The following is a 27,251-nucleotide window of genomic DNA, read 5'->3' as shown; positions in this document are numbered from 1 at the left end:
CTCTTCACAGCTGAGGAAGCTGAGGCTCCCAGATGAAGTCCTTTTCCTGCATTCGCCCTGCTGGGGAATTGGCGGAAGCAGGTGTGCACGCAGCCCCTCTGATCCCAAGTCCGCGCGCACAGTCCCTGCAGAGCCCACCTCCCGCCCGGCGGAGGGAGGCCGTCCCGTCCTTGTTCCAGAAGCGTTTCTCGGAAGGAGCCCAGGCGCGGCTGACACACAAGCCAGCCGCCGCTGTGGTCTGAAAAGGCAGGACGCTTCCTCACAACAACAAACAAGTTCTTAAAGCCTCTGGAAGCTCCCCCTCAACAGCGGAAACCCCCGGACCTTTGAAGGGAGAGTGAGAGTGAGTCCCCTCTAAACCCAGGACGACCCGGAAATCCTGCTGACTGCCGGCAGCCGGGCTACAGGGCCCTACCGGGCTGTACATCCACCGTCTGGAAGGTGAGTGTTTGTTTTTGAAAAGGAAAAGGACTTCACAGCTTCTGCTCCTACGGGGATGGATCCTTAATAACTCAACTAACCCAGATTTATTTTTCATGAGATTTATACTTATTTCCCAGGGAGATTACTTTTTAACATTTCCTTATAAGTAATTTCCTTAAAGAAAAGATGCAATGAATTATTCGGGACTGAGAGCTATTGTGTAAAGAGATTTCGTGCTTCAGTGAGAGTCGTCTACACTCAGGCTCACGGTCAACATTGAAACACAACAGGTGTGAATTATCACTCACTCATGCTCTCACGTGTCTTCCTGATTAATTGGGACAACAAGTCCTAGGATTCGCTGTTTTTTCTTCCCGACATCGCCGTTCATTCTTTTTTTTTTTTTTTGAGGAAGATGAGCCCTGAGCTAACGACTGCTAATCCTCCTCTTTTTGCTGAGGAAGACTGGCCCTGAGCTAACATCGTGCCCATCTTCCTTTACTTTATGTGTGGGACGCCTACCACAGCATGGCGTTTGCCAAGCGGTGCCATGGCCACACCCGGAATCCGAACCAGTGTACCCCAGGCCGCCAAGAAGCGGAAGGTGTGCACTTAATCGCTGCACCACCGGGCGGCCCTCACCCTTCATTCTTGAAGCAAGATAGTCATAAAGAAATCCTCAAAACCACCGTGGAAATTCCACTCATGTGACCAACTTACCCCCGCAGGTTGCTTGGGAGATCTGCAGCCCTGGCGGATGCAAAGGCCCTGTGGCTGCCCTTCCTTCCTGTCCTTTATCCAAAGCTTCGGATGGATGGAATCACTGAAGTCCACAGGTCTTGGTGAAACCGAGTAGGCTCAGGTTTGTTCCGGGACCGTCGGGTGTGGGGCTGTTCGCTTTTCCCTCTGTCTTCCTGCCTTTGCCCTTGCTGCCAGGAAACACCTGGCAGCTGGCTTTTCAGTGTCAGAAACTGCTCTTTAAGTCCTGTTTAGACTCAGCGCAGACTCTGACGGGCTGCGCCTCTGTAGGCACCAGAGGAGGGAGAGGTTGCGTTCCTGCTAAAGCGTTCAGGGCCCTGGTGAGCACAGGGAGGGGGTGTTTGGGGTGTGGCTTCCTGGGGAGGATCCCTGAGCGAACGCCCCCGCCCCCACCCCCGGCAGCCACACAGCCATACTATCGGGGACCACGTGAACAGCCCCAAGGGAAAAACGATCTCAAAGGAAATCGAGTAATATCGCAATGTTGAACTGTTTCCTGTGTGCTGCTCACTGTGCCGGGGCCTTATTGCACTGCCTCCTTCACTCCCCAGAACAACACCTGGAGAGGACTCCTGTTATTCTTATCTCGTGAATGGTTTAAGTCATCTGCCACGGCCACCAACAGGAAGTGATGGAGCTAGGACCCACAAACGAAAGTGCGGTCGGTGCCGCGTTTGGTCATCTGTTTGGTCTCTTTCATTCACTGCTAAACTGAGTCACTGAAGGAGGAAGGAGACAGATGAGGGGTGATAGAAAGCTTTCTCAGGTACTCAGTTACCACTTTCTTTTCTAAGTTTAGAAAGTCTCCTCCCCATCCCTTCCCCCACCCCCTGCCTCCCATACACACAAAGGCCTAGAATGTCTGGGATAACTTTTATTGATTCACATTTTGTTTTTATGAAGATTAGTTAAAAAATGTTCCATGTCTGATAAATATAAATCACTTCATGGCTTTATGAATTCCAAATCTCCCTGTACAGGCTTGTACATCTTCCCAAATGTCATATTTCACATTCTGACTTCAGATTTAAATGTACTGTGTTGAATAATCATGAAACTCAGTGTTATCTAACGGGCTGCCTGAAAAATGTATATTCTTGCAATTAAGAATGTATTACAGATTAATCTTCAGTTAAATGGATGCACAATCTCCCTGTTTGAGGGCACACAATACATAACTTTAAATTTGAGCGGATAGCCTCTTGGTTCTGACCAATTATCTCTGCTTTCCTTCTTCATAAATGAAGAAATCGAGTCAGGGACATGAGCTTTCCCACGTGCTCAGTCAACGTAAAGTGCTCAGTCCGGTCCTGGACACACACTATGTGCTCAAAAGGTTAGCTCTTGATGTCATCATAATGAAGCTGGCAGCATAATTCCTCTTAGGGTGAGGATCTCAATGATTTTTCTTGCTGTTGTTTGAATACCTAAATGGGTCACTTGGACGGGGAAACATAGATCCCAGCACCTGGCGTTAAAGTCTTGCAAGACAAAGGTGGGGCTGACGGTTCTGCCACAGAAGATGAGAGAAGGGGTGAGGAGTCTGCAGATGTGGAGAACAGGGGAGATGAAAGAGGGGGCTCAAGAAGGGTTGGGGCAGGCACTCAGGGGCAGGTCTGACCAGTGGGAGCTCCCGGGTGGTGGGGAGGGTCAAGGGCTTAAGAAGGGTACCCAGTGTTGGGTTTTATCCTAATCGCTCTGCCATGGCAGGCTATGAGTGCCCCTCCTCCATTCCCAACAAACTTCTAAGCCAGCCCCATTGTGCAGCTTGAAGGAGGACTGCGTGGACGTTCCAGTCAGCTGGATCCCATTCTCAGAAAAGCAGAGGTTTGATCTGAGAGTGCCAATTCTCCTGTCAGAAATTCTGGGGTATAAAATCAGGCTGCCCAAGTAACAGGGACCAGAGGGATGGCCCCTGAAGGTTGTTAATTGTCGTTAGAGGAAAATCCTCAAAATGCTAAAACCATGAGTTTCACACAAATATAATATGAACATGTGTCAAAGGTTTTACTTAACTCTTTAATTAAAGAGAGAACCAACAACGTGTTCCATTGATTCAAATGAGAATCTGAGGAACAAACATATAACCAGTCGTGAATGCCGAAATGAAGTTGCTGGTAGATGAAAAATTGAGAAAATTTGCTATTAGTACCTGTTAGGTATGGAGATGAATTTATTAATAGATTAATACCTATGGGCACTAAAGTGTCATGTTTGAAATCCTCTTTTCTACAGGGCAGAAATCAGTTGCATCTCTATATGAAAAAAATTATCTGCTTTTCTATGGATAAGACTCTTCGCATTACTATCAGTTTTCTACCATTTATAAATGCTAAACCCTTTGAGATCTGCCCGACAACCCCAGTGTCCCACTGAAAGGTCATCTCTTGCCATTTCAAGCTCTTTCACAGTTTCTTCTGACAATCTTAATCCAGACATGGGGATGAGCCTCCTCGTGAGGTGGTTCTGAGGATTACAGGTGTGTCTGCATTGCCCGGCGCTGAGTGGGTGCTCCATCTATGACGGCTGTTATCATAAAGAAGTCATGGCAGGATGAGAGTTGACTTCAGGGGCCGTCCATGAATGGACACCGTTATAAGATAGTCACTGTTTGGTAGCAAACGGCTCTCCCATTGCAGACTTGGTCACTTAGATGATGGGGCAGGCACTCCCCCATCTGCCATTTAGAACTTTAGGTCTACCTGCCACAGCCATCACCCACTTGGCTGGGGAACTGGTCCAGATTTTCCTCTTGATGGCACAGCAGTCAGCCCTAAGAGCCTAAGAGAAGTGCCAAATTTCATACTCTTTTATAAATTTCTTCAATAAATTAAATGCTGTCATCAACGTTTTTATTCAGCATTCATAAATGCAGTTCATTACTGTCAGAATAAAGCTTTTAGAAGCAAACACGAAAGTAGATGATAATAGAAGCAGATTTGCAGCTGCCTGAACAAATAGATCCCAGAAGTGCCCTTAACAGCCAGTGTCCATCTCAGCGGAGCTCTCTAGTGGTACGAGCAAGGGCTTGTCCACGCACCTTTCCTGATCAACCTTAGTTCTCAAAGATTGCAATAAAGGTATTATTTTTGCAGCTGACATAAAACATTGAAAGATGATAAATATGATGGACGACACTCAAAGTTCAAAATTATTTCTGTTGCAGATGAAAACCAAAAAGCTGAGATGTAGAAAGGATAAATATAAGGTCCTGTGCTGGGTTCAATAATCAATTCACAAACACGAGCTGGGGAGGCCATCAGGGCAGCGGTTCGTGTAGAAGGATGAGCAGGTTTCAGGTAATCCTGCTAACAGAATACTCAACATGAATCTATCGTGTGATGCAGCCACTAAAAGAATTTATGTAAATTAAGGTTCATAAATAGAAGTAGAGACAATGTCTGGATCACAGGCGGTAACAGTCTGTGTCAGGAAGAACCACAGTTCATGTATGGGGTTCACTTAGGGTGTCAGACTTTAAGAAGGGCTTGGAGGAATCTGAGAAAATCCAGAAGAGGCTGGACGGTGGACGGGATGGTCTGAAAATCAATTCACATGAGGAACATCTGAAAGAAGTGGGAGTGTTGAGTTCTGAGAGGCACATTCCAAGTGGTGACCTTCTTTCTTTTCAAAGACTTAAGAGGCTGTTACAGAGAGTAAAAAGATGTGTTCAGTGTTTTTCCAAAGAGAAGACCCTGCACCAACGCACAGAAGGAACAGTGAGGCACATCCTGTTTGCCTAACACTGAGAGCTGGTTAAAGATGTCATCGGACATGACGTGAAATAGTGAGCTTTCGTCTCTGGAGATATCCAGCAGAGAGTGGATGATCCCTGGAGGGGAGGTGAGAGAAGGGCTCTTATATGGATGGGAGGATGGGTAAGATGCTGACCACGGGTCCAGTCCCATTCTGAGACTATACAGTCACTGAGTAAATCAACGTACTAGAATCAGTCTTGAGGGCCTAGCTGATTCTGTATAATAGAATATAAATCAGTGCGTCCCCACGAGGGGAGACCCTGCGAAGACACAGGAGGGAGAAGACAGCCAACTACAAGCCAAGGACAGAGGCCTTAGAAGAAGCCAACCCTGCTGGAACCTTGATCTTGGTGTCCTCGGCTCCGGAACTGTGAGAAATGTCTGTTGTGTGAGCCACCCCGTCCGTGGTGCTTTGTTATGGCAGCCCTCGCAAACCAGCACAGGCCAGTCCACCTCCTCCAACCGAAGTGGTCTGGACGAAGTGTATCCGCCTCAGCCAGAAAATACTCCTAGCTAGGTGGGGTCCTGACCGGATTAATAAAAAGCCACTTGCCTCACGAATCAAGACCAACTGTGCAATTCCAGCAATTCCACTTCCGGGCATTTATCTAAAAGAAGCAAGACCACTAACTTGAAAAAATATTGCACCCCCCCCCCCCCATATATTGCAGCGTTATTTACAATAGCCAAGACATGGAAACAACTAGGTGCCCATCGGTGGATGAATGGATAAAGAAAATGTGGTATATATATACTGGCATATATATACATATATGTATATATATACACACACAGACACAATGGAATATTATTCAGCCATAAAAAGGCAGGAAATCTTATCATTTGCGATGACATGGATGAGCGGTCACAGGGTGACCTCTGGATGTCTGCCCCCTGACAAGGGTGCTGAGCCTCCTCCTGGGTGGAGGTGGGTAGGGAGGCAGGCCAGTGTGGACACAGAGTTCCAGACCCTTCTCACTGGACCCGCAGGTCCTGGGGACTCCAGATTCCCCAAGGGGCTGAGGCACCCCAACTAATCTTGCTGTGACATTGATATCGAACCTGAAGTGGGTTTGCTCACCTGTTGCACAGCAAGCCAATCTTTGACACCAGGGGTAGTGGAAGAAAGTAGGAATTTTAGTTTTGCACAGTGCTGAGCAAGGAGAGAGGGCAGTTAATGCTGAAATCCCAAACTCCCCGTAAAGCTAAAAGGAAGGGTTTTTATTTGGGGTTTTAGGTAGGGGAGGGGGAGCATATGGCCTTGCTGGTCGGAGCTTTCTCACCAGCCTGTCTTTCGCCTTGAGACTACTTGTAGAGTGGAGGGAGCCCATGACCTTGCTGGTCAGCAGCTTTCCCACCAGCCTGTATCTCTTTGTGGGGAGGAGATAGTCAATCCAGGTGCTTGTCCTTGGCAGTGTCTCTCTCCATGGAGAATAGTGGATTCTGGAGCCAGGAGGCCAGAGAGTAAGCCGGGAATGAGTGTTTTGGTTTTAACCCCATATATACTGGGTTTAATGTGGGGAAACTGATATCAGGGTCGGTATGAACATCACCCTTGCGTTGTTATACAGCAAACAGCAGCAGAGAGCGATCCCACACACTGATCCCACACAGTGGGCCCGGTCAAGGGTTATTCCATCAGTGACCTTAGTCTCCAACTGCCACAGTGTTTTTTGAGCCTCCTGTATGTGTCTTTATTCTCATTCTGAGCACCCCCAGAAAGTAAAACCATTGAGTGAAATGTATAATTTTTTGCTCTGTTTAAAAAGAGATGTGTCTTAAACGTCCTTATTTTCAACGAAAATCAAGTCCCTTGTTTTCACTATTTATAAAAGGGAACAGTAATTGACAGGAATCAGTTGGAGCCACTTCAAAAGTGCCTGACACTTTCTCCTTCCCATTTTCATGTGATGAAAGCAAGCAGAGGTTGCACTATGAGTCATGAGAGAGAAGCTCAGACACGGGTGTGTTATGAGCATCTGGCACCTAACTAGATTTTGCTCTTGCAGTTACTTGACACAAACCACACTTTACAAAAATCTGAGACCAGAATAAACTTTTTTTTTTTTGGCTCTGAGCTTTTCTCCTTTAAATCGAATTTCCGTGAATCCTCTCAGATCAGCCGCTATCCCCAAGCCCAGAAAAATTCCAGAAGCAGCCCACCGTGCCTGCCTCTGCCCGATCTACTGGGATCTCTCAGAAACCATCCCTAGACTGAGAAATCAAAGCCACTCTTCTGGACGCCCGCAGCTATGATAACTGGGAGGGTGTTCCATTCCTAGCTTGGCTGAGAAGGGCCCCGCGCTCCTGCCTAGGCGCGTCTCCCGGATGCAGCCATCTGACAGGTGCAAGGATGGCAGGACCAAGCGTCTGGCCCCGTCCCCCAGCACGGGCCCGGGGTTTGACAGTTCAGATCTATGCACTGTGTGTCAAGCCATGCTGTGGCAGGAGTCCCACATATAAAATAGAGGAAGATGGGCATGGATGTTAGCTCAGGGCTAATCTTCTACAGCAAAAAGAGGAGGGTTGGCAACAGATGTTAGCTCAGGGCCAATCTTCCTCAAGAAAAAAGAAAAAGAAAAGAAAAAGTCTTGGGGTTCTGACTTTTGAGCTGTGAACATTAGTCTAAGAACAAAGCTTTGGTGACACTGAAATTTCTGTCACCTTCACTCCAGGTTTCCTCTTAAGTCTTCATATTTTTAGCCCCATCTCCTCCCTCACTTTTACAGCTGTCCCATTCATTCTATCTGTCTATCTTTGTCAGCTCAGGCTGCTATGACGGAGTACCATATACCAGGTGGCTTAGACCATGAACATTAGTTTCTCACTGTTCTGGAGGCTGGGGAGTCCAGGATCAAGGCACCAGCATATCTTGTGTGTAGTGAGGACCCTCCTCCTGGTTTGCAGACAGCTGTCTTCTCCTTGTGTCCTCACATGGCAGAGAGCAGTGAGTGACAGCAAGGATTCCTGTGTCTACTGAAAACCCCATCGCAGAGTTCACTCTCATGACCTAACTCCTTCCCACAGGCCCCATCTCATAATGTGTTCATGTTGAGGATTTGAACATATGAATGATGGAGGGACATCAACATTCCGTCCATAACACCATCCATCCATTCCGTATTTAAGTTGCTACTGGTGCCAGGCACTGTGCTGGTTATTTAAAACGCACGTCAGACCCATTTGGTGATATTCTGTGACTCAGACTCTGAGACTGTCCTGATGTCTGGCATGTGAGTCTGCACCACTGGCCTTTCTTTCACCAGATCAAACAGACTTCTAAGACAGTAACCAGGGGCTACGTGTGGGCTGTCTTTCTGGGGAGTAAGGGGTTGCCTCCCCAGATGACTCTGGTTCAGAATGTCTGAGGGGCCCATGAATGTGCATCTAGCATTCTCTGGTTACTAAGTTTACATAACCTGGTGGTTTCCTGGCAACTCAAGTTAGATAACCTCAATTTGAGAAGTCATTTTCACATCCCAGCCTGGCAGAAGGACCAGCAGTTTGTCCTGGGTGGAGCCTACTCTGTGCACAGCACGTCACCTGAACTCAGGGAGGGTGACTCACACAGCTACTGTGAGAACTCCAGAGGGGCCCGTGCTATGGAAGTGCGTGCGCGTGCGCACGTGGGTCACATAACCACGTTATCTTCTTATCCGGGCCAACATTTCCTGCAAGTCACCGAGTGAGGGTGTTTGAGGTCCCAGGCCCAAGCCTCAGCCTTGGGCAGAACCTTGAATCCACATGAAGACACAGAGACCACTGGTAAAGATAAGTCCATTGTCAACATGAAAGATGGTACAAATGTGCTTTGGTTTCTAACTGTTTATTTCCCATCTGAGTTAAAAGACAACTACAGAAGTGAGAATTATATACCTGTTTGATGGGTTTATAATGTACAAGATGTAACTTGCATGACAATTACGGCACAAAGAGGGGAGGGAATAGAGTTATACTGGAGCAAAGTCGGTGTTAATCTGAACTAGGTTGTTTTAGGTTAAGATGCCAATTGTAATCCCCAGGGCAACTAGTTAAGAAAATAATTCAAAAGAATACAGAAAACAAAACAAAAAAAAGCCCCAAGGAAATGAAACTAGTTAGGATGCAAGTGGCTTATTGTGTGTCAGAGCTGTGAAATATAAAAGATGAAAGATAGGAATTGGAAAAAAATATATCTTTGTTTTGAAAGCCTTCAAACCCTTATCAGTGGACAGAAGAATTTCATGTGAGGATACAAATGTCAGGTCTGCGGTCTGAGAGGACGGGGCTATGTTTCTGTTTTATGAGATCATTAAGGGTGAAGGTGGAGCAGATTGAGATTTGCACATTGCAGGTCAATTTACTGAATATTGAAGGAGATGGCCCCCTGGTGACCACCTTAAGTGCTGTACAGGCATGAAATCAGGTAAATTAACGTACGTGAAGTGCTTAGAAGGGCATCTGACACATGGTAGATGCCCAGTAAATGCTACTTAGGATTATTATTTCTAGTCCCACTTCTTAATTTCACAGGTAAAAATCTAGGGTCCCCAGAAATGGAGGAGCCTCCCCAAGATGAGCAGGAGTGCCACCAGCTGGAGCCTGAATCTCTACGACCTCGCAGCCAAGCGCTCATTACACGTGATTCCTCCCTGTCCACACTTCTTTCATGGGGTCGGCTCCACCTACATCGCTGGAAGGGGCAGCCCCAGACCCAGGTGACCCCGCCCCTGTCCAGTACTGGTGGAACCTGTCCTGAACACCTGGCCTAAGCTGAGCCAATCACACACTCTCTCCCAGGAATATGAAACATAGACTTGAGAAACAAACGGAATCAGTGAGAAGACGGAGAGCCAGGTGGGCTCCAGGGCTCCATGTAAGGGGACGATGGGGCAGAAAAGCTGTTCTGCAGAGGGGACAAATGGAGCAGTCAGGGGGACAAGCAGAGAACAGTGCACACACAGCCCTGAGAGAGGGAGAGAGTGAAGACAAGAGCTGCCTGACGACTTTCTCGTCTCAGATGGCTGCCCTGAGCACCTCCTTGGCTTTCCACTTGGAGTTCTTGGCATGGACTTCTGTTCCTTGCAGCTGAGTGATCCAGGGTCCTGGTAGTTTAATCTCTGTGCATTGCAAACAACAGAAATGACTTCAACTTTGCTTGAGGAAGAAGAGCCACTGTGCTTCCTCATGTGAGACGTCTCCCAGGCAGGGAAGAGAGCTGCTGGGCCTTAAGGAGGGCCTGGACCCGAGAGGAGACAGCCCTCGGCAACCAGGGCAGCAGGACTCCAGTTGCGGCTTCTCCCGATAGGACCAGGTGGTCTTGCATCTCCACCTCTCTTTGCACACACGATTTGTGCTTCTCTCGAGTCTGGTGTTTTCTGCCCTCTACGTGCAGAGCCTGAGCCTACCTCACGTCAACTGCAGTGCTGCGCAGAAACTGGGACCAGAGAATCTCAGTCCCAGGAGAGAGATTCTGATGAGTCCAGCTTGGTCCTCTGCTCCCCAGGTCCAGTTACTGAGGTGCAGAGATCATGAGGTACAGACATGGCAGTGGGCACTGCATCTCCTCACCCCGTGGAGGATGGAGAGAAAGGCAGCCGTAGGGAGCTGGGGAAAGTCCTGAAAAGTGGTCTTCTAGATTGACTAAGGGGATGCCCAGTGTCTGCTTGAACACTTCTATTAATTTCTATTTCAAATTGAAGAAACACTTATAAAAAGCTCTGCGCTGGGACTTCCGGGAACTGTTCTGAGTTCTGCACAAACACTGACTCATTTACTCACGACAACCGAACGCAGCATATACTATTACCGTCCCTGTTCAGAGTGGCTGGGGATGCAGTTGTTCACACGTCAAAGCTATTCCATCTTGGGCAACTCTTACTATTCATTAGAGCATTTTTTAAAATATTGAGTTATAATCTGCTTTGTAGCGTCCATGTATTTGTCCTTGTTCATTTTCTTGGGGTCTCTGAGAGCAAACTATACCTTCTTCCAAGTGACAGTCCTTGAAATATTTAAAAACTGTCCCTAAGTCTCTCATGCAACTCAGTCTGCTAAATACAGCGCGGTCAAGAGCCCCAACAGTAGCACCAGGCCAACACCTACAGGCTGGGGGACCTTGGGGCAAGCTACCTACCCTCTTTAAGCCCCAGATCGCTCAGCTGTAACACAGAAAAAATTTGTAACCTTACTTGCCATGGGGTGGTGAGGATGAAGGGAAATCAAGCATTTGGAGCACCTGGCACGATGATGACAAGCACATGGTACAGGCTCCATACCTGTTGGCTATCGATCTTCTCTTGGCCCATTGAGCTATCACATCATGAAGATTTAGATCTTGATTCTCTCGTCTAACACTTACTTATTCCACCTGGCTTTGTATCATCTGTAAATTGACAAACTTGCTTTTTGTTTTCATCAAAAAAATCAATTTAAAATATGGAGCACGAGGGCACCATCCCAGTGGCATAGTGGTTAAGGTTGCATGCTCTGTTCCATGGCCCAGGGTTCACAGGTTCGATCCCGGGTGTGGACCTGTACACTGCTCATCAAGCCATGCTGTGGTGGCTTCCCATATACAAAATAGAGGAAGATTGGCATGGATGTTAGCTCAGGGACAATCTTCCTCAAAAAAAAAAAAAAAAAAACCCAAAACAGGACCATGAGAAGTCCAAGGAGAGAGCTAGGGGGCACTTCATTAAAGGCCCACCCCAAGGTTGATATTGATTCATTAATTTGAGCCCTTTGGCTGTGATTATTAGGTTATTAATTCACCCAGGTGTCCTTCCCCAGCCAGATTCCTCCATCTTCTCTGCAAACAGATCCTGAGAGGTCGTCAAGTGGCGTGGAGTTGAGGCACAGTGCATTCTCATAGTGGCCACTTACAACACCAATTAAAATTATGAATACTGTGTGCCGGACAGAAAAACAAGGTCAACAGCCCGAAGCCTGGATCCTGACTCTTCATCTTGTGGTGAGTCACTTGTTCTCTCTGGGTTTTCTTTTTCCTCTTTGCTTGTGAAACTGAGAAACTGGGCTGAAAGTTCTCTTGAGCGCCTTCATGTAAAAGCTTTGTCAAATGTAAAGTGCTGTTTCAGTGTGAATGAGAACTTTGGTTTCATGCTTGGAATAAATTTCATCTTTAAATGATGAGCCATCATGAGGAAGTACCATACATAACTTTTTTTATTTTCACCATCCAAAGTCTAGTTTTCATCTGTCACCATCCAAATGTCCCCCTTGATCCCTTTCCCTGCCCCCCTCCCCGAAGCTGGTAACCACCAGTCTGTTCTTTGCATCTATGTGTTTATTTGTTTTTGTTTTAATCTCTCACATAAGCGTGGAATCATACAGTGTTTGTCTTTCTCCATCTGACTTATTTCACTTAGCATAATACCCTCAAGGTCCATCTGTGTTGTCACAAATGGCAAGACTTCATCTTTTTTATGGCTGAGTAGTATTTCATTGTGTATACCTACCACATCTTCATCAGGTCTTTTAACATTGTTTTTCCTCTCAGGCACGTGACCTTCCTTATTTAAACTTTACCTTACATATATAAAATACATTTTGCCACTTGCAATTAGAGGAAAGATAAAACAAGGATTCCCCCTGAGGTGGTGGGAGCTGGTTCCTAGCTGCCTGCCTGGGTCTGGATTCTGGCAGCACTGGCTGCCCAGACCTCTCTGTCTTCTCGCTTCTTGGGCTGTAACAGAAGGACTGACGAGTCTGGACCTCACAGGGTGATTGTGAAAGGTAGTGAGTAAACGTGTGTAAAGTGCTGGCACTGTACCTGTCACAGGATAAAGTCTCAGTGAATGTGGACTGTTTGTTACTTTAAACAAAATTAACACTCCTCCATGGAATATTTACAAATGGACCTACCATCCTGATGAGCACTGTTTTTTGTCAGAGTTCTCCAAATAGGCCCTTAAAAGCTATTTCTAGAATCTTATCCAGGATTGTTTTCAGGTACAAATTTTGCAAAGTCTACCTTTTGAAATTTAGAACGTTTTTTGTCCATTTCTGTTGTCTGGGCCCCTCTGAGAATGTCTGTAGTCTTCTAGCGGTGCTGGAACAAATTACCACAAACTTAGTAGCTTAAAACAATGCAAACTTATTATCTTACAGTTCTATAGATTAAGCGTCACATTTTAAAGGTTTTTTTTTAAAAAAAATATTGCTAAAATATCCTCCAGACCTAGTGGTCAATTACCCCATAAGCAGGAAATAATGCTCTAGCAAAGGCACACCCCCATCCCTGTTTTATCTACAATTGGATTGCATGTAGGATGTCCCTGAAAGTCATAGTTTCCCTTGGCTCTCCTGAGTTGATATGAGAGTAAACCGAGATTTGGGACACGAGCAGTGGAAGGAAGATGTTTTCTAATGGCGGCATCTGAGCTGAGTGCTGCTCTTCCACGACAGCCCTCCAGGAAACGGGGGGAGCGGAAAAAATATTGGAGCCACATCCAAGGAAGTATCCAGTGTTTTCAAGAGATATGGCATAAATGGGCCCATGCACCCAGTCTCTTTTGATAGGTTCAAAAGGGAAATTCCATGATCAGAAATGTAACAATCAGAAATTGTTCTCATAGAGGACATGGCAGTCAGAACTGGCAATGTTGGGAGAATGGCTATAGGAACTGCAAAGGTTTCCATAAACTTGGAACAGTAGATGAGATTGATTTTGGCCAGATTAATTTTGTTGAGGGTCAGTTGGGTCATTAAGGCTATTACAGTTTTTACTTAATTTCCACCATTCTTCTGACTTTTGATCTACACCCCAAGGGGTGCCATTAAGGGGAGTATATCAGCTTCCCACTTGCCAGTTCCATTATTTTGGGAGTGTTCTCACCATAGACACATCAAGGGATGTAACATCATAATGGTTTTCTGAATCCCAGCAAGGTGTGAATTCACAGTCAACAGAACCATAGAGAAGGGTGAAGTTACAAATATCGAGTGGGAAATAACCCAGAGTTTTTGTAGTGCTATTGATATTTTCAGTACACAAGGAAAGATTATGAGATGTACCCACATTCTGGTGAGAGAGAGACCGCCCAGTGAAATGAGGTAATCATATCTGGGGCTTGTTTTCCAGAGGGCAGCCGATAGTTGGTTTTAAAAATGCTATAGAAAATCCTACATCTTTTCTGGTTAGATTCCTCCAACCTTCTAAGGATCCAGGCCATGCTACCAGTTCAGGAATATTGCGGGTGTGGTTTGTCCTGGCGCATATGCAGCCATTGGTAAGACTGGCACTCAGGGAGTTTCTGTAGAGTCGGGATGAAAGGGTGAGATAAAGTGGTCAAAGTGGACTGTAGTTTATCATCACAAGCACCAGTAAGGCAGCTCTCATCCACATCCCAGGCATTTTGTTGCTAATTAATTGATGATTTCGTGAAATGATTTTAGATGGTTATTATGAAAGGAATATTAGAAGTAAAACTCTTACGATAAGGTTTTACCCTATTTTTATATGCAATTTAGAGGAGGTTAAAATAAGGAGTGAGGAATTGAGGTGATAAAGACAAAGGGGCAATAGTTAAACAATATTAGAAAGGCAATCTAAAACACAAGGAAGCTGACCTGCATCACACAGAGTATGGGAATTGCTAGTGTGCTCTGGACTACGATCATTGCAGCCATTGTGAAGGAGGTGTATGATTTGTGCATTATGAGGGTTTGGATGGGGAAGATATAAGATTAGAAATACAGGCCTGGTCCTGTGTCTTGAGATTCCCAGCCTACATCAGATGTCGCCTGCTTCTCATTCAGGTGATTGTTGTTTTAGGGCAAGTTTTGATAAATTTAATTTAAGATCACCAACAGGTTGAGAAGTCCAGTGAGGGGTGGTAGGTGTGGGGAGCCTTTTCAAAATGAGAAACGTGAATCAATGAGTCAATATCTTTTATCTTCGAAGCATGAAGATTAGTCAGCAATATCTCATATGGTTCCTTCGGTGAGGCTGCACGGAGTCCTTCTGAAAGTATCTTTTTTCAATAAGCCAAGAGTTTCGGCAGCTCTGTGCCAGAAACAGGATGGAAACCAAATACATATTTCTCATTATAAGTCACCATATTACAACCACCAACTGGGTGAGCGAGGCCTGAAATCCAAAATCAAGGTGTGGGCAGGGTCCGTTCTTTCCGTGGGCTCTCCCACCTCCTGCAGTCCCTGGAGCTCATTGGCTGGCAGGTGCAGTGCTTCAATCTCTGCTTCCACTGTCGCGTGAGTGTCTTCTGCTTGTGTATCTCCATCTTCACAGCGTCTTCAAACAGTGCTCGTCTGTGTCTGTGTCCACATTGCCCCCTCTTCTAAGGACACCAGCCATGCTGGATTCGGCTCTCTTTCTGTTCCATTGGTCTAGTCTTTCTCTACCCCCACCAGAATGTCAGTGTTCTGATTACCATAACTTAAAATAAGTTTAATATCAAGTAGTGCGAGTCTAAGTGCAATCACTGAAATTTTATATATTTAGATGTGTACCCACCACTAGATCAGGATAAGAGTATTCTCACCACTGCAGAGGCTCCTCACTCCCTTTTCACTCAAACCTCCCTCCTCAGAGACAACCACTGTATTCTGCCTTGTGCTGCAGTGAACTAGGCTTGCCTGTTCTTGAGCTTCCTCCAGGTGGAATAGCACGGTATAAGTCTGTAGAGGCATCCATGTTGTTACATGTCACAGTAGTTTCTTTTGTGTAATGCTCTGTGGCATTCAGCTGCACAGAACTATAACTGATGTGGCCATTCACCGGCTGATGGACACGGGCGGTTTTCCAGTTTGGGGCAGTGATGAATAAAGCTGCCATGAACATTCTTGAATACGTCTTTTAGTGGACACGTGCAGGTGTGCCTATGTCCAGGTGGACTACCAGCAAAAAGAGGCATGACCTGGGGCGAGGTATTAGAAAACATCCTCTTCCTGAAATCCATAAATCCTTGGATGGCTAATGAAAGCAGGCAGAGATGGGGAGCTGGCCTGGTGGCACAGCGGTCAAGTGCGCACGTTCCACTTGGCGGTCCGGGTTCACTGGTTCGGATCTTGGGTTCAGACATGGCACCGCTTGGCAAGCCAAGCTGTGGTAGGCGTCCCGCATATAAAGTAGAGGAAGATGGGCACGGATGTTAGCTCAGGGCCAGCCAGTCTTCCTCAGCAAAAAGAGGAGGATTGGTGACAGATGTTAGCTCAGGGCTAATCCTCCTCAAAAAAAACAACAAAAAACAAAAAAAGGAAGAGACGGTGTGACACACAGTGTCTTGACATTCTCAGTTGCCAGAATGGGGAAGCAGCCGCTGGCAGACACTCAGGAGCTCTGGTGAGCTGAGCTGCACTCTCTGGGCCTGGAACCATGTTCAGAAGAGAAACAAGCATTTGTGCTAGATTCTGGGTCTGCTCATCTTGGGCCCACCCCTTGCCAAGTGTCTCCTGATTTGAGACACTTCCTGTCAACCCTTTCGCCTTGTCATTTAGTTTTGGCCAATCTTCTCTCTCCTCTGTCACATCAGCAAAAGCCATGTCAGGAAATGCCAGTGGTGACAAAGGAGGAAGTTATCCTGGGCACACAAACTCTCTTTTTCTCAGGTTCTGATCCTCCTGGTGGCGGGAAGTGGGGAGGTTTGTCCAGAGGAGGAAGACGGTGTGAGGATACATTTTCACTCCTTAGCTCTCACACACCCTTCCCTGGGCCTGCCCTGCCTGCCCCCTCTGTCCAGCTCAGCTGTGGGCACCGACATTCATCAGCAGGTTAGTCCTGCCCTGAGCCTGTCGGGCATATAGCCCTTCAGCAGCAGGCCAGGTGGCCAGAAAGAAGCCGGCTCAGTCAGCAACCCCCAGGGGTCCATGGCAGCCCAGGCCTCACAGAATCTTCACCATTGAGACCCAGCTTCTAAAACTGTTCTTCTGCCTTTTTTCCCTGCTCACCAATCCCCTTGGCTACTGGGAATGCAGCCTCACCCCCAGCCTGCTTGGGTGGGGCAGGTAAGCCCTTGTCAGTCACCTTCCACCAGGGGTTAACGCCAGACCCTGTGCCTGCAGCTGTGTGGATGGGATCCCCTTCCCTGTGAACAGAGCTGCACCCGCCGTGCTAGGCTGAGCCCCACCCAAGTCTAGGTAGATACAGTGCCTGGGTCCCTGCTGCCACCACACCACTCATAGCAGAAGCCCTTTTTGGGCAGTGGTCCTTGTTTGACTCAGTCATATTTGCCAAGCCTGTGGGGACACTAGGATGTGGTAAGTTAACTTTTCACTGCACGGCCCAGTCGTAAAACCAAACATTGGTTAAGGTGCTAAACCGGTGGAATCATTTCCTACATCAGTAACATCGCTCCTCATTGAATCACAGATGGAGAAGGTCATTTTTCTCGTGAGAGGGAATCTTAACTTTGGACTCCACAGAGAGCCCAGGAATGTAACTTAACCCCAGAGCTGCCAGCTTTTCTAAAGTGCTATCTGAAATTTCTGAGGCCTGCCTGGGTCAGCATGGAGAGGACACCATGGGGATGACGAAAGCAGTGGGAGCAAGAAACGAATTCTTAGTGCTAGGGCGGTGACGGAAAAAGAGGACTAGCTGGGGAAGCATATCACGGCTCCCTCCCCCTCTGTCTCTGTGTCTCAGTCTCTCTGTGTGTTTTTGTCTCTCTCTGTAAGTGTGAGTAGTGTGTCTGATTCCCATTAGAAAAAAATGTATACTGTATTTGTACTTTAATTCATCATTCAGTATATCCTTGACAAGAGAGAATGATTAGTTTGTCAAGACATTAATGAGAACTGAAACCTCTACAAAAAAATTTTGAAACATTTTTTTGCTGAAATGTAACACCTACAGTAAAGTATAACAAACTTTCTTTTCTTTTTTTCTTTTAAGATTTTATTTTTTTCCTTTTTCTCCCCAAAGCCCCCCAGTACATAGCTGTATATTCTTCGTTGTGGGTCCTTCTAATTGTGGCATGTGGGACGCTGCCTCAGCGTGGTTTGATGAGCAGTGCCATGTCCACGCCCAGGATTCGAACCAACAAAACACTGGGCCGCCTGCAGCGGAGCGCGTGAACTTAACCACTCGGCCACGGGGCCAGCCCCAACAAACTTTAATGGTTAGCTTGACGTATTTTTAAAAATGAAGTCCTCTTGAATAATCAACTTTCAGGTCAAGTTATAGATCATTATCCAAGGTATCCACCCTTCTGACTCCTATTACCAAAGAGAGTTTTGTCTGTTTTTGAAATTTCTATAAGTGCAATCATAGAGTATATATTCTTTTGTGTTTGTCATTTCCCTCTCAACATCCTCTCTGTAAGAGTCATTCAGGTTTTGTGTAGCAGTTTATTCTTTATCGATTTCTATATAGTGTTCCATTTGTAAATATATCACTTTATTCATCCTTTCTACTCTGCCAGGTGTCATAAGACACATTGACATGTTCTGACATCTAGTCAGTCAGCATAGCTGACTTGTGGTTTCTCTGTAGCAATAATTTATCTGTACACGAAAGTGAGTGTGAGCACACAGATATATCTCATTAAACCAAAAGTGTTCCTAACTATTCTTCCTCTTAATTGAATAAAACAATGTCAGCAGTGGCTCCAGTTCCACCTGCCACAGAGGGAAGCCTGATGGAAAGAGGGTCAGAGTAAAACGGGCTGTCCTCATGATTGTCAGCAAATATCCTACTTTTGCAAATTTCTCAAAATGACCCAGTCAGCACATTGCGAGGCCCCTTCTAGGGCAGGAGAGGAGCTCGTGCAAGTGAAGGGTCCTGGAGCTGAGCTTCAGTAGCTTCCTGGAAAACCCACCTCTGAGTAGAAGATTGCATATCAGATTGGCAGCCAGACTGTCAACAAGAGTCCAGTTCTGTGACCGAAATTTGGTCTAACATCACCTTCTCATGGTCCAGAGAAGAAGCTTCAGATGATGGGTCGGCTGTTACAACACCAGAAAAGTTGTTGAGCTAAATCATGCTATCATCAGAGAGCAAGATTTTCACCAAAAGTCTGGGGAAACCTGGGATAGATCCCAACAAGATGACTCTCCACCTGAAGCCTTCTAGATCTCAGCCCCTGCCCCACAGGGGAGTAGATTCTGGGTCTGCCTGTCCCCTCACTGCACTGTTGTGCTGCCTGCACCAGCCTCTGCCACCCGAACAACAGAGCAATCTCCAGCCCTGCAGTGAAAGTGTGTGGTCTCCATGTAGAGATGGAGCAGTGGACAAGGGCTGGGGTGAGACCATGGCTCACCTCTCCCCAGTCCTCATCAGACTATGTCCTCCCCGAGAGCCGGAGGCCAGCCTGCTCCTCACCTTCCCTGGTACCAGATCTTCTCCTACATTTCATAACGATGATGCCAATTAGGACTGAGACAATTAGGACTAAGCAGATGACGATTGATGCGATGATCCCTGGATTTATCCACATGGATGAAGACTGGTGGGTGTCTGGGGTCTTTAATGGTGGTTCTAAATAAAGAAAAAAGCAAAGCTCTGTCAAACTTAAGAATACACATACCTTCCTCACACCTATGTTCCCAGGCAGCACATGTCCCCCCACATATTTACTGACACATTAGGTGACAGCCACTCTACCAGGTCCTGAGGGATAAAGATGAACAGGGGTTGTTCCCTGTCCTCAAGGAGCTCATGTTTGGACTGAGGGAGACAGTAAATGTCCATCTATCAGCATATGCGGTGACATGTTCACTGTCGGTAGGCCTTTTTGAGGATGACAGAATTGGGGGTGCTTAGGTCTATCTGGGAGGGTGGTGACGGCTTTAAAAGAAGGGGCATTTTACCTCGTTAAGAAATAACTAAAACAGAGGAAGAAGCAAAGGCCTGGACGTGCAATGATGCAGAGATTTGGGGACCATCTAGCAACCAGGGCATTGGTTAATGGGGGAGGGGGGATGGGAAAGGAGGATGGTGGGAAGTCCTGTGGCAGTCGCTGACTCTCCAGACAGGAAGTCCACCGGGAATCAATCAATCGATCCATCCGTCAAATTTTCACACACGCACACAGACTCACATCCACACAGGGAGGCAGTAGGCCTTACAGAGAGCTACCCCATCCTCTGCCCCTGCTCAGTTACCTGTGGGCTCCAGCACTTTCTCCCAGTGTTCTAAGAATTCCCTCAGCCAGTGACTGCAGTCTCCTGCTGAGAGCTTCCTGAAATGCTCTGCCAGGTCCTGGCTGTTCTCCCACTCCTCCTGGATCCCTCTGACTCCGGGATCAATGACTGTCCAGTTCATGCTCATTGTGTCAAAGACGGCTGTCTGTCCGTTGATGCTGAACTGCCAGGACGCACCAGTGCATCGTTCTGCTTCCCGCTGACAACACAGCTTGACCTGCAGGGTGGGAAGACCTGCAACGCCCCCCCCACACAAAGACATCATCCTGGGCTCTTGAGAGCTCCACCGTCTCCCAGCAGGTCAAGTGTGTCTCTGCACATTGAGGGCCCTGTATTCTTTCCTCCGTGACCTGCCCTTTCTTGCCCATTAGATCCACCTCGTCTCTAAGGCTGGACCCCTGTTCAGCTCTGTTAGCCCAGCCCCTTCCCTGCGTGTGCTCTGCTCCTCCCTCTCCTGCTGACTGTCCCCATCTCCTCTCCCCCTTCCCATACTTACCCCTGGTCCTGTTCTTCTCCAGTCTGATGACAGGCAGGACCATCCTGAGCTCTTGCCCCACTTCTCCCAGTGTTCGTGTCAAGTCTGTCCAGGCATTGGTGGCGTTTACCTTCTCCCCCAGGAGACCCAAAGCTCTGACCTTTTTGCTGTCACTGTCATACTGAAGGAAAGGCTTTCTATCCACTGAGCCCTGGACTTCATACCAGGGTTGTCCAGGTCTGGCCTGAGGTTTGACAGTGAGGTCGAGGCAAAGAGAGTGAGCGTCTGTGAGAGAAAGATGCAGGTGTGGCCCTGGGGCTCCCTCTGAAGGGCCTCGCTGCAGCGGGAGGAGTCCCCATCCCAGCCCCCTCCATCCTCTGGATCCTTGTCCTGTCTCCCCTTTACCTGGCTGAGGTTTAGGAAAATACTTTGATGTAAAATGCGTGGTACCATGGACTCCTCAGGTGCACGTACTGTTACCAGGAGGATTCATGTGACAAATATTTTTAACAACATCTACCAAATTGTGAAGTACAAAATATACACGACAGTTTTCTCCTCCTGGGACTTAAAATAAGCTGAACAGACAGGACTTTCAACAGAAAGGGAAAAAAGACACCATGGAACACATGCCAAATTCCTGGTGGGTTCTGGGGACTCAGGAAAGGCTTCCTGGAGCAGAAGGTGGGACCTGGCAGGAGAGGGACAGCTGCCACATGCGAGCACAGTATCAGGTGGGGAGCCTGCGGCCGGGGTCCACGCCCAGAACTGGGTGTGAGGAACACCTGGGAGCCACTCCAGCTAAACCACACCCTCCCCGTGGTGAGAGCACATAGACAGGCGCCCACCTGCTGAAACCTGAGTGAAGCCCCTCCCCATCTTCCCTCCTCCCCCTCCCAGGCAGGTCTGGCGATCCCAGGACACTCACCATGGCCCAGAGTCTGCCAGGCTTCTATCAGCAGCAGAATCTTCCAAAGAAGACGTGCAGTGTGAGATGGCAGCGACATTTTAGGAGAGTAACGCGCAAAAGTAGCCAGGCGTGTTTATAAACGTTCACCAGTGGGCCCTGCCCGGTGTGTTCGCTCCAGGACAACTGAGGACAACCTGCTGAAATCCAGTGGGAAGAACAATTATAGCAAAGGAATATTTTGCAAGTAATCAAAATGCAGTTACTTATTTAAAAAAAAATAAAAGATGTGACGTAAACAAACTTCACTTTAAATAGCCTCTCCTCCTTCCCTACCCCGTGTCAAAAACCTCTTCTGGTGAGAGCAAGGCTGCTGGACCGGAAGCGAGCTCCTCTGCCCACTTCCTACCATCTACCTTCCTGTCCCTTCTCCTGCCTCTTTGCCCCCTCCCTCTCCCCCTCCATCATGCCCTGTTCTCTCCCTCCTCCTCTCTCCGCTCCTAACCTCTCAAACTCTTTTCTCTCAAATGATTAAGATTCGCTCTCACCAAGTGCACCGGATGTTAAGCAAACTCACTGAGGACAGACAGCACCTGCTCTGTCATAAAGACGGGTCGAGCATGGATTCCAACCATCCTGCTGGAGCCGAGGCCTCAAGAAACCCCAGACGTCATTGCTGGTCTCTGTCCACCTGCCGGCTCCCAGACTCCTCCGAGAGCACCGGACGAGCAAGGTCAGAGCAGAAGGTCTAGGGATTTCTGTCCTCTCCTCATCCAGCGGCAGCCCCTCCCCCGCCCCGCAGCTGGCTCGCAAGTGGCCCCCCGGGCCGGTCGCAGCCTGGTCTCAGGGTCGGGGGGCTTCTGGAGGACGGGCCCGGCCCTGGGTCTTCCTCCCCCGCTCCTCCTCTCCTCACCTTCTCGGGTCGGACGCGGGGGGGCGGGGGGCGCGGTCCTGGACGAGGCCGGTCCGCGGTGGTGGCTGCCCGTCTGTCCCGGTCCCGATGGGGCGGGGGCGCCGAGGACCGTCCCCCGGCCGCCGGATCAGTTCTCCGCACGAGGGTCGGGGACGCTGACGCACCGAGGAGCGATCGCGGCTGCGGCGAGGGGACCGAGGGACTCGCTGCCTCCCTTTCATCAGATGCTGTTTGCAGATGTCGCGGCGTCTGCAGACTTGAACCACAAATGAACTCTCAGTTTAGTCCTCGGGTTCCGGTTTGCAATTACCGCGCGAACGTCGCGGCCCTGCCTCCGCTGCAGCTCGGCGGGGCCCCCTGTCGGGCGGGGCGGCGGTAGCGGGACCCACAGCCGCTGAGCGGAGGTGGCCGGGTGATGCCCCCGCGCTCGAGGACACGTCCGTCCCCGGAGGATCTGGGCCGGGACTCCCTTGGGGCGACGGGAGCAAGGAGAGGGCGCTCTCTGCGCCGGGAGATGCGGGGGACGCACAGGTTCCTTCCTCCTGCCAACCCCGGGGGACTTCGGGGACCCGGGACTGGAGGAGGGGGACAGGGAAATTACCCACAGAGCGACCTCCCCGTCCGCCCTGCCTTACATCTAGTACCTCTACCCCGCCAGTGTGTGGCCCCCACTACTCTACTGACACCCTGCCTCCTTACCGTCTCTACGCCCGGTTTCCGCACCCTGTTCTTCCGCACACGCAAACACACGCATTCCCCCTCCCTTGCTGTTTTCGGACCCCCACCCCAACCCTTGTGCCTGCAAGGAGGTGTTTATCCCTCTGCCCTTTGTAGGAGGGCAGGCCTAAAGAGAGTGTAATTGTGTCCTTGGACAGTCTCTAGGCTGGGTCTCTGAGGAGGTAAAACCGCAGAAATCAGCTCACCCCGTTTAGGCGTGGGCGGGGACTAGCCAGCAGAAGAATGTACCCCAGCAAACCCTGGTGGCAGCACCTGGCAGCCATCATGTCAGTCATTCTTGGGTGGAGTTCCTCGAAAGTCTGGCTAAAATAAGTAATTAAAAAAATTAAATTAAGTAAAAGTACATGACACCAGGCATCCAATTCGTTCTTCTGACTGTCGTTCCCCCTTTTGGGAACAAGATCAATCTGGTTATACATCAAACAAGCCTTGAGATGTTGGCGTTCTCTATGTGTGGAGGGAGGTGAGGACCAGGGTTGTCACTTTCCCCCTCTATCTGTAAGAAAAGCAGCTGGGAAATGTGAGAGCCGGGCGTCCTCTGTCTTTCCGGTCTGTGGGTCTGTGCAGCTGGCAGCTTCCGTCACGAGGGTGGGGGTGCACGGTCGTTCTCACACGGCTGAGGAGGCTGCAGGCTGCTTCACCAACAGCGTGGGTTTCTGCACTGGCTTTGAGCCTGTGCAGCTCGCTCGCCAGATTCGCCTGTTAGACCAGGGAGCGGGGTCCCAAAGTCCCCTCACGTTTCTTTTCGTGAGGAAGCGTCCTGCCTTTTCAGACCACAGCGGCGGCTGGCTTGTGTGTCAGCCGTGCCTGGGCTCCTTCGAGAAACGCTTCTGGAACAAGGACGGGACGGCCTCCCTCCGCCGGGCGGGAGGTGGGGCTCTGCAGGGACTGTGCGCGGACTTGGGATCAGAGGGGCTGCCTGCAAACCTACTTCCGCCAATTCCCCAGCAGGGCGAATGCAGGAAAAGGACTTCATCTGGGAGCCTCAGCTTCCTCAGCTGTGAAGAGGATCACGCCCTGACAGGGTTCCCCTGGGGGCTGAAAGGGGAAAATGCAGATAAAGCCCTTAGCACCTTGCAGAGCACAAAGGAGCCCTCAGGAGAGGGGACTTCTGCGTTGCGTTCTCAGCACCTGGGGACGTACAGTATCTGTGGGGTCTCTCTGACCAGTAGTGCAACTGAACTGCAGTCAGAAGCGATTTGCTCCCTTGTCTATAAACAAACGAACGAGGAATTGTGAGGCCTTCGCACGGCGAGGAGCGCGGAGTGAGGCCCTGGGAGGAGTTCGCAGAGGACATTGTCCTCGGGTCTCGTGACTCCAGCTGAGGGGACTGGACGGGCCCCTATTATCAATCGCAGCAAGGAGAAGGTGGCGAGGCGACAAGGGGGTGTAGACGAAGTGCCCTGGAGTTCAGAGGAGGGAGGGATTGTCATCTGGCTGAGGGAGTCGGAGAAGACTGCAGATGAGGCCCTGAGCTCATGTCTGTGGTCTTGATGTGTGACGGTAGGACTCGTCTCACTATGTGGACATGGAAATTTCAGATTGAAAATGTCCACATTCTGTAGTGCGAAAGTTGTGGCCACGTCTGAGGGCGTGCAAGTTCAGTGTGTGTTCTCTGATGACGGGGTCATGGAATCAGTGTCCATTTAGAATGAGAATCCGGTTTGGCTTTCCCAGAGGACAGCGTCCATTGGTCCAGTGGTCTGTGCTTTTACATACCTTTTTTTTTTTTTTTTACACACTTTTACAAAATTCCCTAGATTAGAAAGAAGGGCAGGGCAGTAGGAGAAGAAACAAGAGGGACTCAGTGCTGGTCTTTTGTCTGCAGAAATTCTGCGTTATGGCTGAGTGTCGAGAAAATTGACTCATGTTCTCAGGAATGTTGTCCTGCTCTGGGAACAATGAGATCTCATGTCTTATTCTCTTTCTCCTCTCCTGTTCTAACTCTCTCTCCATGTTCCTTCCTGTGAGTTGCCATTCTACTCACTCTTTTGTGCATTCATCCATCAAATATTCATTGAGTTTCTAGTCTTACAGCTTAGGTGCTGCTGGAGGTAAGAAGATGAAGAAAGCAAGATTCCTTGTTGAAACTACCCTAGGTAGAAAGGCCAGGAGTGCCCAGGAGTAGTTTTGACTCAGGATGTAGGGAGTGGAGTCCGCATGAAATGCCTGAAAGGTGGGCTTTTTTCCTACATTTCTTCTATTTTTATTTTTATCCATGTGTCTACACGCTGTTAGGAGCTGAGTTTGCCCCACTCCTTTGCTTTTGTATGATGCTTCGTCATGCTTCTAGCTCTTCCTAAGTAAGCGGCTTACTTATATCTAAAAGCATTTTTTAAATGCTTTAGAAAAGCTTTAAAAAGTATAAAAGATGATTCTTCTCTGATTGTGTTGTTAGAGGCATAAAAGGGAAATGAGAGCAGAGTAGGGAAAAACCGGTTGTGAACATATTCTAAAACAGTGGTACAGAAATGACGTGACTCTGAGGCCCCTAACCACAGGTTGTGTTTCATTTCACATCATTTTAATGTACTCACACAATCTCTGTTCTCTGATCGTTCTCAGACTGACGCCACTTTCATCTCAGGATGTTCTCGTGTCTGAGGATCAGTTGCTCACTCCAGACTCTTTGTAAGTTATCTTACTGTCTTTAGCTTTCTCTCTGCTGGCCCTGTGCATAGTGTTTCAGAAGTCACATGGTCACCCCTGTTTGAGATTGTCTCCGCGTAGTTGGGCCTGAAGATGACGTAACAACGGCCGTGAATACAGCTTACCATCTCTCTGAAATGAACAAAGGACGGCGCCTTCTTCGCCAGCTCTCCAGCTTAAAGCTTTTGTGACAAATGTGTTGGGACAGCCTGTAGACGGTTTTACAATGGAGGTCTCAGTTCTGTCACTGTCTCAGTGAGTGGAAGTCACTTTAGTGAGGTTTCGTTTCACTGTTTATGAAAACAGGGTCATGTCCTTCAGCTTGAGATGAGAATCAACCAAGGAAACAGTAGGAATATTTAAGCATTTATTATCTTAAGCTTTTTATGTCTAAAAAAATAAAATTTTGTTTTATATTTATAATTTATATTATATAAGTCCTATGTTAATCTCTTTTTATGTGGTTATCTCATTTGATCCATATAAGGTAGGTGCTATTATTACTTGCATTTTACAAATGAAGAAACTGAGGCTCAGATAGGATAAGTGACTTGTCCAGGGTCACACAGCTGGTACATGGTAAGGCTGGTGTTCACACCCAGGTCTGTGGACGCCAGACTCTGTGCTCTTCATTGCCTCACTCACGTTTCTTCCAGTGTGAGCAGTGGATCACCTGGGGGTGCTTGTTAGGTGTAGATTCCCAGATCCCACTCTCCAGACCCCGGGACTCAGACTCTGAGGCTGGGACCCGGAGATCTGTCCCTTATCAGGAGCTCTGGGTGATTACTGAGCAGCCTCAAGTGTGACGACCACTGTGTCTCACTACATCGCCTCTAAAGATTGTGAAGTATCCTGCTCGTGTGTGTGTGTGTGTGTGTGTGTGTGTGTGTGGAGGACTGACAAATCCTCCAAGCCAGGGTGTGGTGGCGGAGTCTGTAACTGAAAGTTCGGTCTCTGAACCTGATGCCAATCCAAATAACGAGAACAGAGTCTTGAGTGGAAGAGGAAAGGTTTTTACTATGCCAGGCACAGGGAGCAAAGCAAGGGCTCATGCCTCAAAAACTGCTACCTCCCCGATGAGGAATGGGTAGGGATTTTTATTTGGGGTTTTGGGTAGGGGAGAGGGTGCATGTAGCTGTGCAGGCTGGCGTTTTCCCACCAGCCTGCGTTTGGCCTTGAGAGGCTGCTTCAGCAAGGCGGCGGTGGGGGTGGGGGTGGGTGGGGGGTGGTGGGGGGTGGGAGTAGGGGGGTGGAGGGAGAGACAGGAGGATGGCAGGTGGGCGTCCTTCGCCGTTGTCTCTGTCTCGTCTTCCTGTTTGAGGCGGGTTAAAACGCCTAGATTGAGGAGTCGAGGTCTGGGAAGCCTCCGCTCCTTGATACTCTTGAGACAGCAGCTTTCCTGGCAAACTCAAGGACACATAATTAGCTAAACTTTAGTGTGCCTCCAACTCCAGGCCACCTGGGCTTTTAACAATTTGTAACTCCCATTTAGTTGTAAAGCTCAAGGGGTCCAAGTTTAAAGAAACAGGT

General features: G+C 48.4%; 1 protein-coding gene and 1 long non-coding RNA gene across 9 annotated transcripts; one reads left to right on the top strand and one right to left on the bottom strand.

Annotated features, from left to right (window-relative positions):
* LOC106782931 (uncharacterized) lies at window positions 1–19,406 on the top strand. 3 transcript variants are annotated; one of them, XR_011434410.1, is made up of 5 exons: window positions 2–441; window positions 1,152–1,285; window positions 1,734–1,948; window positions 11,741–11,892; window positions 17,821–19,406. It is a non-coding gene; the product is annotated as an uncharacterized lncRNA (long non-coding RNA). The 3 variants fall into 3 exon arrangements; XR_011434408.1 differs by lacking the exon at window positions 1,734–1,948 and having other exon boundaries at window positions 1–441; window positions 17,791–19,406; XR_011434409.1 differs by lacking the exon at window positions 1,734–1,948 and having other exon boundaries at window positions 101–441.
* On the bottom strand, window positions 12,206–23,592 carry LOC100064229 (retinoic acid early transcript 1E). 6 transcript variants are annotated; one of them, XM_070256401.1, is made up of 7 exons: window positions 22,335–22,622; window positions 21,443–21,621; window positions 20,536–20,799; window positions 20,001–20,273; window positions 19,219–19,374; window positions 18,716–18,842; window positions 12,206–16,267 (listed from the first exon to the last, which is right to left on the bottom strand). In XM_070256401.1, the coding sequence occupies exons 2-6, from the start codon at window positions 21,519–21,521 to the stop codon at window positions 18,757–18,759; spliced, it is 858 nt and encodes a 285-aa protein (XP_070112502.1). In that variant the 5' UTR covers window positions 21,522–21,621; window positions 22,335–22,622; the 3' UTR covers window positions 12,206–16,267; window positions 18,716–18,756. The 6 variants fall into 6 exon arrangements, with proteins under 6 accessions (XP_070112502.1, XP_070112503.1, XP_005608248.1 ...); XM_070256402.1 differs by having other exon boundaries at window positions 15,375–16,267; window positions 21,443–21,618; window positions 22,335–22,617; XM_005608191.4 differs by lacking the exon at window positions 12,206–16,267 and adding an exon at window positions 23,258–23,592 and having other exon boundaries at window positions 17,767–18,842; window positions 22,335–22,590.
* Window positions 23,593–27,251: the final 3,659 nt, after the last annotated feature.

This window comes from Equus caballus, chromosome 31 (genome assembly GCF_041296265.1).
Source record: "Equus caballus isolate H_3958 breed thoroughbred chromosome 31, TB-T2T, whole genome shotgun sequence".
In the NCBI taxonomy this organism is placed as follows: Eukaryota; Metazoa; Chordata; class Mammalia; order Perissodactyla; family Equidae; genus Equus; species Equus caballus.
This window is presented reverse-complemented; position numbering and strand designations above follow the sequence as displayed.

Coding starts and splice junctions, on each gene's coding strand:
- LOC100064229 (XM_005608191.4), bottom strand. CDS start 21,521: ATGTCGCTGCCATCTCACACTGCACGTCTTCTTTGGAAGATTCTGCTG. Junction 20,800..21,442: donor CTGGCAGACTCTGGGCCATG/GTGAGTGTCCTG, acceptor TTTCTCTCACAG/ACGCTCACTCTCTTTGCCTC. Junction 20,274..20,535: donor GGAGAAGAACAGGACCAGGG/GTAAGTATGGGA, acceptor GGGGCGTTGCAG/GTCTTCCCACCCTGCAGGTC.